At 41.4% G+C, this 11,617-nt stretch overlaps 1 protein-coding gene across 1 annotated transcript; it reads left to right on the top strand.

The window, feature by feature from the left end:
* Window positions 1-206: 206 nt before the first annotated feature.
* Window positions 207-593, top strand: LOC138894004 (uncharacterized). The gene has a single exon (XM_070178677.1). It carries the CDS (start codon window positions 207-209, stop codon window positions 591-593), a length of 387 nt encoding a protein of 128 aa, XP_070034778.1.
* Window positions 594-11,617: the final 11,024 nt, after the last annotated feature.

The raw sequence follows: 11,617 nt of genomic DNA, 5'->3' as shown, positions 1-11,617 counted from the left end.
TGATGATTTGGAGGCATTATCTCTACGGTGTGTCTTGTGAGGTGTTTACAGATCATCGGAGTCTCCAGCATTTGTTCAAACAGAAGGATCTAAATTTGAGGCAACGGAGATGGTCGGAGCTGCTAAAGGACTATGATATCACTATTTTGTATCATCCCGCGAAGGCCAGTGTGATGGCCGATGCCTTGAGTAGAAATGCAGTAAGTATGGGTAGCCTTGCGTTCATTCCTCTCGGTGACAGACCTCTTGCAGTTGATGTTCAAGTGTTGGCCAACCAGTTCGTGAGATTAGATATCTCGGAGCCCAGTTGGGTTCTAGCTTGTGTGGTTTCTCAGTCTTCTTTATATGACCACATTAGAGAGCGTCAGTATGATGACCCTCATTTGCTTGTCCTTAAGGACACGGTTCAGAACGGTGATGCCAGAGCTGTTACTATTAGGGATGATGGAGTATTAAGGATGCACGGTCGGATTTGTGTGCCTAATGTAGATGGTCTACGTGAGTTGATTCTTGAGAAGGCCCAAAGCTCACGATATTCCATCCATCCAGGTGCCACGAAGATGTATCAGGACTTGAGGCAGCATTATTGGTAGAGAAAGATGAAGAAGGATTTAGTGGGGTTTATAGATAGGTGCCTCAACTGTCAGCAGGTGAAGTATGAGCATCAGAGACAGGGTGGATTGCTTCAGAGGTTAGAGATTCCAGAGTGAAAATAAGAGCGAATCACCATGGATTTTGTAGTTGGGCTCCCACGAACTTCGAGGAAGTTCGATGCTATTTGGGTGATTATGGATCGGCTGACCAAGTCCGCGCACTTCATTCCAGTTGGGACTACTTATACTCCGGAGCAGTTGGCTGAGATTTACATCCGAGAGATTGTTCGCCTCCATGGCGTGCCAGTGTCCATCATTTTAGATCGGGGCACGTAGTTCACATCGCAATTTTGGAGAGCCGTGCAGCGAGGTTTAGGTACCCAGGTTGAGTTGAGCACAACATTTTACCCTCAGATGGACGGACAGTTCGAGCGCACTATTCAGATATTGAAGGATATGCTACGCGCTTGTGTCATTGATTTTGGGGGTTCTTGGGATCCGTTTCTGCCACTCGCGGAGTTTGCCTATAACAACAGCTACCAGTCGAGCATTCAGATGGCTCCGTATGAGGCTTTGTATGGGATATGGTGTAGATCTCTGGTGGGTTGGTTTGGTCCTGGTGATGCAACGTTATTGGGTACTGACTTGGTCCAGGATTCTTTGGACAAGGTTAAGATGATTCAGGAGATACTTCGCACGGTGCAGTCTAGACAGAAGAGTTATGCCGATAGGAAGGTCCGTGATGTTGCTTACACGGTTGGGGAGAAGGTCCTGCTCAAGGTTTCACTCATGAAGGGTGTTATGATGTTCGGAAAGAAGGGAAAGTTGAGCCCTCAGTTGATTGGGCCGTTCGAGGTACTTCAGAAGATTGGTCAGGTGGCATACAAGCTTGCCTTTCCACCTAGTTTGTCGATCGTGCATCCAGTATTTCATGTTTCTATGCTCTGGAAGTATGTCTACGATCCGTCTCATGTTTTGGATTTCAGCACAGTTCAGATGGATGGTGATTTGACTTATAATGTGGAGCCGGTGGCCATTTTGGATTGGCAGGTTTGGAAGTTGAGGTCAAAGGACATAGATTCAGTGAAGGTGCAGTGGAGAGGTTAGCCAGTTGGGGAGGCTACTTGGGAAACCGAGCGGGAGATGCAGAGCTGATATCCACACCTATTTGAGACACCAGGCATGATTCTAGACCCGTTCGAGGACGAACATTTGTTTAAGAGGGGGAGGATGTAATGACCCGGCCGGTCGTTTCAAGAGTTGTAGCCTTGTTCCCCGATTTACTATTCCTTTTGTACTTTATTGCTGTTATGTGACTTGCCAGAGTAGCCGGTTCGGGTTCGGTGAGATTCCAGAATGAAATGAGACACTTAGTCTCACGATTGAAAGCTTAAGTTAAAATGATTTGCCGGATGTTGATCTTTAGGTAAACGACTCCGGAACGGAGTGTTGATGGTTCTGTTAGCTCCGTTAGGTGATTTTGGACTTAGGAGCATGTCCGGATTGTGATTTGGAGGTCCGTAGTGGAATTATGCTTGAAATTGCAAAACTTAGAATTTTTGGAAAGTTTGACTGGGAGTGGACTTTTTGATATGAGGGTCAGATTCTGATTCCTGAAGTTGGATTAGGTCCGTAATGTCAAATGTGACTTGTGTGCAAAATTCGGGGTCAATCGGACATGTTGTGATATATTTTGGCGTCGTTTGTAGAAATTGGAAGTTCAAAGTTCATTAGGCTTGAATCTATGTGTGATTCGTGATTTTGTTGTTGTTCGAGGTGATTTCAGGGCTCGACTAAGTTTGTATCATGTTTTAGGACTTGATGGTATGTTTGGTTGAGGTCTCGGGGGCTTCGGGTTTATTTCGGATGGTTATCAGATCGATTTGATGTTTGAGGGAAATGCTGAAGCTCACCAGCTTCTGGTGTAATCGCAACTGCGGAGTTTGGATCGCAGGTGTGGTCTTGCAGAAGTGAGAAAGGAGTCATAGAAGTGGCCAGGGAGGAAGTGAGAAGAGGTCACATGTGCGAGGTTATTTTCGCACCTGTGTGGTTGGAGATGCGGCGTTTAAGGGCGAAAAAGCGAAGCTGGGCTATCCTAGGGCAAGGCTCAGGGGCGAGGGGTTAACCACATCTGCGAGCGAGGCTCCGCAAATGCGAAAGTGAGGGAGAGGCATGCTTTCGCAGAAGCAGATGGAAGGCCACAGATTCGGGCCTGGGGGACTTAAGTGATTTCCGCAGAAGCGGTTCCGCAGGTGCGGATATTTGGTCGCAGGTGCGAAAAGCCCGGGCAGATTATTAAAACAAGGGTTCGCGATTTTGGCTTTATTTCAACCATTTCAAACACGGTTTAGGTGATTTTTGAGAGGGTTTTCGAGGGGATTCTTCAGGTAAATCCCCTGTTCTCATTTTTATCAATAATATTGCTTCCCCATTGATTTTCCCACCTAGTTGGTGTGTATTTAAGGTGTAAATTGGGAGTTTGAGGCTAGGGATTTGGGTGACGATTTGGTGTTGGATTTTGATAAATTTGGTATGGATAGACTCGTCCTTGAGTGGGCTTTCAGGTCTTTGCAAATTTTATTGAATTTTGATACGTGGCCCCGGGGGCCGGCTTTTTAGATGATTTTTGATTTTGATTAATAACTTAGTATATTCTTGGTCAAATTCAGTGGAACCGTGTAGTTGTATAATCTGTTGTTATCTATACATTCTTCATGTAGTAGAGAAATTGAACCAGAAATCATATTAGAAATCATGTTTAGACTATGTGTTGGCACTGTAGGGACACGTAGAGGTCGTGTGCATGTTGAATTATCTGCTAAATTACTGCTTTGTACTCAATCACAGTTTTACTTGTTTATTATATCTCAGTCTCTATTGTTCCTTGCTATTATATTATATCACTTCTGTTAGGGCTGACTTTCATGATTACTAAGAGGCCGAGAGACTGGAGAGGTTTATGAGTGAGTGAGGCCGAGGGCCTGATTGTGAGATAGTAATACTATAGCACATGAGTTTTCCGTGCGGATCCAGATATTATACTATAGCACGTGAGTTATCCGTGCGTATTATAGCGCTTAGGCTGAAGGAGCCCATCCGGAGTCTGCACAATGCCCCAGTGAGAGCAGGTACCTACTGAGTGCGAGTGTCGAGTGCTGAGTGAATGGGAGGGCTGAGTGACAGTGGCCTGAGAGGGTGCATTTGATGTCATTATTGTTGCACTTAGCTGCCATGTATCACTGTTTTGAAATTTCTGAAAGATATTACACTCTGTTTCACTTAAACTAGTCATGGAGTAACTGTTTGACCGAATTTATCGAACTTGAGAGTATGCCTACTTTCTTATGTTGAAATCACTGTAATTGAACTATAACGGTGAAGCTCGTCACTACTTTCAGTTCTTTATTTAGTCTTGTTACTTACTGAGTTGGTTGTACTCACGCTACACCCTACACCTTGTGTGCAGACCCAGGTTTATCCGGTCATGGCGGTTGCTGAGTTGTGGAGTTCAGATTCTCGGAGACTATCGAGGTAGTTGCTTGGAGTTTCGTAGACCTTGTTTCTCCTTCCCTATCTTTCAACTTATTGTATTTAGTTTCAGACTGCCAAAGACAATATTTTCAGGACTTGTGATGTATAGATGCTCGTGTACTCAGTGACACCCCGATGTTGGGAATTTCCGCGTTGTATTTTGGGTTCCTATCCTGTTTATAAAATCTTTTATTGTTTAAACTGCTAAAATGCATTTTCTGTTAAAAGTGTTGGAAATATTTTTGAATGTCGGCTTGCCTAGTACCACGATAGGCACTGTCACAACAGGTTAGGATTTTGGGTCGTGACACATAGGAACCATTCCACAACATCCTGCCCCGAAGACAAATCAAAGGAGACAATAACACAGTCTTAATGCGTTCCAACAAGGACGGCGACACCACATCACAAATGAGAATGCAACCAAGTTCGAAAATATCAAGCCTCGCTACCCCGTCAACCAATGCCTCATCATCTAGTCCCATTGCCTATCCTCTACTGGAACTAAATGCCGAACCTTTAAACCATGAATTGAGAAATCCTCTTTTCGAGTTATTCAGTGTCGTGACACATAAATACGCACCCTACCATTTACACCAACACTGCACGATAACAACGTATGAACATCATAATACACTGTGCATCGCCGCGAAACCATAGACAACACTAACATTGTGCTGAAATGACAGAAAACCCTTCCACAAGGCGACGATAATAGCCCACCCGAACACGCAGGGAGAAACATCCTTCACCATATCTACAATACCACTACAACTCTTCGATGCCCAGTTGTTAACAAGCGCTCAACATCATGTAGGAATGAGTAGGAAGGAAATGAAGGTATAAGCTCCAATGGAATCAAATCGCACGATAAGGAATCAAGAAGGGAAGTACTTCTAACATCCCTATAGCGTCTCGAAGATAAGTACAGATGTCTCTGTACTGATCCGCAAGACTCTATTTGACTTGCTTCTGACTCGTGAGACCTAAATTAACCTAGAGCTCTGATACCAAGTTGTCACGACCCAAAACCCACTATAGGTCGTGATGGTGCCTAGCGTCGCCATTACCCAAACTAACGGTGAACTATCACATTAATTGTTCATTTAATTACTTTCTCACATTAATTGTTAATTTAATTACTTTCGAAAACATAAATTTTTATTATGTAAAGAAATTTACGCATTTAAAATTATGGGTACATACATAATTAGTAAGGCATAAGAATAAAAGGTGATAATAATATGCAAATCCGTAAACATCAACTAGAATATCCCAAAACCCAGTATGACAAGTCCATGAGCATTTACTAAGGAGTACAAAAATAATACAACATATGTATGGAATATAAATTAGACAAGATAATGTAATTAATATGATGGAGACTCGGTGGGCTGTGATATACAGCCTTGAATGCAGCTCGCCATAAAGTCTCCTCAGCAGCTGCGCCTATGCGCCAAGATGACCACCAAATGAACCTGCCAGATCCTGCACATTTAGTGCAGAAGTATAGCATGAGTACATAAATGAACGCGAACCCAGTAAGTATCTAGCCTAACCCTGAAGAAGTAGTGAGGAGGGGTCAACATCGACACTTACTAGTGGTCCAATAAATCAGTATGATAAATCATAAACAAATATGAAGCACAAAAGAAATAATGAGGAAACACGGTCACAAACATAATCCTCCAACATTCCTTTTGACGATATAAATCTCTAAAATCTCCTATGCTATCTCAACATATCAGAAATATCAAATGCAATCTCAAACGAATAAGGAATACCATATAAATGTCAGGCCTTAATAAAAGGGGAATCTTATGAATATTCGGACTGCTACCGGTATCACGCACTATTATGCCGAGGTCGTACGACCCGATCCAGAGTGGTGTGCACACTGCCGAGAGTCGACCGGTGCGAACAAGAGATGCATCTCAATATACTGCCGAGGCGTTCGTCCCAATCTACAAGAAAGAAAGAAACTTATCGAATTACAAGTCTGGTGCATACAACACAGGTACATGAGCATAAAGTAAACATGACTTTTACCGTTTATCAAATATCTCACCAAACAAGTGTTTCCTTTGTGTGCAAAACAAAACAAAAATTAAAAATATTTTTTGGGAGTATCATTAGTCACCGAGGAGGGGTTGGTTGAAACAACCTAACCCTTAAAGTACACGTGCCGGTGTAGGTGTGATTGAGGGGTAAATCCTCGTATTGATGTGTTGAGATTGTTTACCCTAAATGGGATGAGATTGAGGTGTTGAGATTATTCCCCTTTATTTGGATGAGATTGTTTCTAACTTTGGATCGGATGTCGACTCACACGGCACATGTGCGGGGACGGCTTAGCCTATCGGGCTGAGATCGGACGCCATGTTGCGCACTTCGTAGTGTTGTGTGTGGATGTCTCGGGGTGATACGGCTTAGCCGATCGGGCTGAGATCGGACTCCGTGCTAAGAGCACGGTGGTATTATGATTGGATGTCTCTGGGTGAGATGGCCTAGCCGATCGGGCTGAGGTTGGACGCCGTGCTAAAACATGGTGGTATATCGGTGCTAAAAATCTCCCAACTTAAAACTAATGACATTTACTTGGAAAAAGGTTATTTTCTCCTTAACTTGATGCTTTTATTTGGTGCTAAACCAAGATAACCAGGCTAAGAAAGCCTGTACAATGCCTTCCACCCAGAATCACCTATGAATAAAGAAGAGATATATTTCATTAATAACACAATGAGATGGTTACACGAACAATCCAAATTTCATTACCGTTAGAACTTCATTCAAGATTTCCCCAAAATATTACATTATACGTTCATAGTTTAGAAGTTGAAACATATGATACAAATACAACATTTCAAATTTGACTTCCCAAAACAAAGGTACCACCCGCGCTGTGTCTACGGAGCTACTAATAGATACAAAAGAGTAGCATGATTGTGCCAGAAATAAGGCTTCGGCTATACCTAAAAACAATATACACAAAGGACAAGAGATACAAGACCCCGAAATGAAATGGGGCTCACTAAGTCAGCCGAGGAGAGGGTGTACTGCTATCACTGATCAATACCACCTACTATGGAACCACCTGCATCCATTAAAGATACAACGCCCCCGACAAAGAGGATGTTAGTACATATGGAATAGTACTAGTATGTAAAACTAAACACCCTCTCAATAGAATGAGTAACAATAAAAGGAGAAGGATACATGAAATCAATAGGAGTCTCAAATAGTATCAAGGGGTCAAGTTAGGAGAAAAGTACATTTCAAGTAAGTTTCAATATTTTTAAGTTGGGAGATCTTTAGTACCGATATACCACCGTTATTTTAGCACAGATTCCGATCTCAGCCCGATTGGCTAAGCAATCTCATCATGAGACATCCACTCACAACACCACCATGTGTGCGGCATGGCGTATGATCTCAGCCCGATCGGCGAAGCCATCTCACCACAATTCCGTGTGGGTCGACATCACATCACATCTTGCTAGCAATAATCTCATCCCATATAAGGGGAAATATCTCAACACATCCATCTCACATCATATAAGGGGAAACAATCTCATCACATCAACACGGGGATTTACCTCTCAATCACTCCTACACTGGCACGTGTAGTTTCGGGGTTACGTTATTTTTACCCACCCTTCCTCGGTGACTAAATGATACTCCCAAAACATTTATTATTTAAAGGATTTATAGCTCATTTCATAATCTTTCACACGTCTTTCCATTTCATTGGCACTAGTGGCGACAATTGTAATATCATTCTTGGCACATCGGTCGTATTTCATATATCATACTCACCCCTATAACTTTCAATATTTACCATGGATTATCATCAATAAGAGAATTTTCAAATCAAGACTTTAAGCACACATGCACAAACGAGACTCTTAAGCACATTGAGTTTCTCTACCACAATTAGGCATGCTAGCTTGCAATTGAATCATGGTTTTTAAATCACAACACCTTTGATACATTGATCCTACTAGATTGCATTTTCGGAGGGAATCATGATATGATAGGAGAATTTGGAGCAAATTTTGGGTACATACATCGTTCAACACAACACTCATTTTAAAATAATCAAATTTATTAAGAAGGGCTCGGGACATGAGACATAAGAAATTAAGCTAATCATGATTGCAAACTACTAGGACATCATGGAAGTCGATTCTACAGGAGGAGTTTAGCCAACATACCTCGCTTTGAGCTTTCTTAAATTACTACAATGTTCCGGAAATCTTAGCAACGTCGATCTCTTTAGAAATATAACAAAATTGAACACAAATTAGGAGGGTATGCGTGGTTTCAGCTCATTTGAGCATTTTATCGAACACTAGGTGGGCATTATGATTTCAAGGCCTTCCTATGGTTGATTCCTTCATCCTACAACCCAAAGTCTACCCATTTGAGCTCAACAACCTTCCCACAAACCTTGATAGTATATGCATGCATAAATAACACTCCCACACCCAAGAATCACACTCCCCATTAACCATCTTCTACCCCAAATTCGAAATTCAAACTAGGATGTGGAACCTTACCTCTTGGATGAAGAACTTGTGAGTTTTCCTTGTGGATTCTCCAAATGCTCTCACTCTAGAGAATTTGCTCACTCTGAAATATCAGATTTTTACCTTACAAATGGTCCTTACCATCTATTTATCGAAATAGGGTCGGGTTATAAAAACCAAAAAATAGACCATCCGAACACAGCTCTACGATCACAGAGTGGACCGCAGATCAAGTCTGCGGCCCACAAAATGGACTGTAGAATTGGTCCCAAAAATTAGGCTGGTCTGGTCCTGCGACGGATGTACGGCCCGCAAAACGATTATGTGGTTGCATAGTTTACCGCAAAAAACCTCCAAATTGTCCTATTTCTCTGCTTCACTCTGTGGTGGATCTGGGGTCCGCAGATCAATTCTGCAATCGCTTAATGGACCGCATAAACGCCCTATTCTGCAACAATTTTTCTTCAACTCCCTAACGCTCTACTCAACCCTCCAATACATTAGCCTACCTCAGCACCACGAAACCCCAGATTTAAGGTGAAAGTTATATGGGGCCTTACATTTATATTATTTGAGGCTCTCATTGATCTTAGGTTGTTTCTCCTTGTACTATTACTCTATTCTTTGAGAGGTTGTTTAGCTTTACATACTGGTACTATTCCATATGTACTAATATCTTTTTTGCCGGGTGCTCTGCATCTTTAATGAATGCAGGTGGTTTGTCAGCACGCAACTTTGATCCTTGTTAGCAGATACTCTTTATTCAGTTGTTTTTGGTGAGCCCTACTCTATTCCGGGCCCAATGTCACTTGATGTTGTACTTTGTGCTTTAAGGTATAGTCGGGGCCTTGTTTCCGGCACATCCATACTACTCTTCTGTTGTGCTTAGAGGCTCCGTAGACATAGTGTGGGTCGTATCTTGGTTTTGGGAAAGTTAAACTAGAATGTTGTATTTGTATCACATGTCCCACTTCAAACTATGAATGTGTAATGTATTTTTGGGAATTATAAATGAAGTAACAAGTGGCAATTAATTAGTGTTACTCACATGGTCTTCTCATGTTCTAATTAATGAAATATATCTTCTCACTATTCATGGGTAAGGTTGGGTAGAAGGCATCAAGTAGGCTTGCTTGACCACGGTATCTCGGTAAAGCGCCGGTCGCGCTCCCCGAGGTCGGGGTGTGACAATTAATAGATTCTACAATTTCAACACCAATAACTCAACAATGAGAGATAGTGTATAACCACGATGTTAAATAAGAATAACTCACAATGGAAGAGATAACGTGTTGCAATGACTTCAAATAATGGGAATCAACAATTGAAGAGATATCATAATGAATAACTTCAAATAATGGAAACCAACAATGAAAAGATGGCATGTAACAATAAAAGAGGCAACAAATTCAACTAAAGCATGAGAGCAATTTATCAATTAGGAGGTAGAACAAGTGTTAACAAAATTATTTTAGGCATGTAAGGATAGATTAACACAAGTAAGAATAGATTGTCTAACGGAATTTAGAGCATGATATGGAATTTCAATTAAAGCATGAAAATAGTCTAAGTAGCCTAAACCGGTCAAATATCACATACAACCCGTGCACCCACTTGCCACCTTGCGTACACAGATTCCACTTAGTACAATTGAAATAAACAAATACCAATCTGTTACACCCTATATTTTCGTACGTAAAAGTGTGTCGTGAGCAAACTAATGTAGGACCAAAAATGAGATCATCTTTGAAAATATATGAAGTAAGTTAACCATGTTACCTCGTAGGTTACAAATATTGAAGATCGTGAACAACAAGTACAAAGAGGGTTGGAAGGTTCAGAAGCTAAAGGAATTGAAGAAAATAATGTTTCGTCGAAAGTCGACAAGTTCGGAATGTTATAACATGTACTTGTGGGGTGAGACCAGGGTATTTAACATGATAAGGAGGTTATGTTATGAGTTATGTTAGTTGTATAATAGTCGTGTGTTATGTTTTGAAGTCAAGCGAGTGGTGGAACAAAAGTCGATGAAAGTCATCACAAGTTACGTTCATAAGTTTTACTGAAACTTTGGGTCAAATGTAACTGAGATTTTCTCCTAATATACTTAGAGTTATGGGGTTTTCCACCCATAAAATTAAATATCTATGAGTCAATTTTCTAACTCATTAAACCGTTTGTCAATATGATATCGGAGTAGAGATATATGGCCATTTTTGCGAGACTGCGCAGACTGTCAACTACTGGCCAGTTCGGGTCGTTCAAAGAGGCCTTTTTAAAGGCCTATACCCTTAATATATTAGACTTATAATAGGAAAAAATAATCAGACTTAATCTCTGCAAAAATCCTCCCAAATATTTCCCACAAACCCCAGTTGATTTTCTCTCCCTTTCAAGTTCTAATTGGAGGTAAAGCCTAGAGTTTGAAGAACCAAGATAGGAGCTGAGTTATCCAACAAATAAGGTAAGTTTATTGCTCTCTTTCATACATTTTTTTTATGTTGTAAATGCATAGTAAGTTGTTCTATATTTGTAAGAACTCACGGGATGGTGATCGGAAGCCGTGAGTTCGAGTTATTCACTTGTAGCGGACTCTTTTATGGACTGTTTGGCTTAGCGGACTGTTTAGTTATATTATTGCCTTATATACTTGGTATATTATTTTGTACTGACGACCCTTTTCTGGGGATGCTGCATTTCATGTGTGCAGGTTCAGATAGACAGACGGGTAGACCTCCTCAGTAGGTGTTTCCAAAGTTCAGCCTGATCGGTAAGCTCCACGTCCTTTGGAGTTATCGGGTCTAGGTTTTCGTGTACATCTTCTATATGTATGTATATATGTTATGGGTATGTCAGGGCCCTGTTCCGATAACAGTACATCCATCAGTAGAGGCTTGTAGACATATCATGTCAGCTAGTGCAGTATGTTGGGCTTGTAGGCCTGATATGTATATATTGTTGGTT

Source organism: Nicotiana tomentosiformis, chromosome 6, assembly GCF_000390325.3.
Source record: "Nicotiana tomentosiformis chromosome 6, ASM39032v3, whole genome shotgun sequence".
NCBI classification, from domain to species: Eukaryota; Viridiplantae; Streptophyta; class Magnoliopsida; order Solanales; family Solanaceae; genus Nicotiana; species Nicotiana tomentosiformis.
The sequence above is the reverse complement of the archived record's forward strand: the minus strand, read 5'-3'. Positions and strand labels throughout refer to the sequence as shown.

Coding starts and splice junctions, on each gene's coding strand:
- LOC138894004 (XM_070178677.1), top strand. CDS start 207: ATGGGTAGCCTTGCGTTCATTCCTCTCGGTGACAGACCTCTTGCAGTT.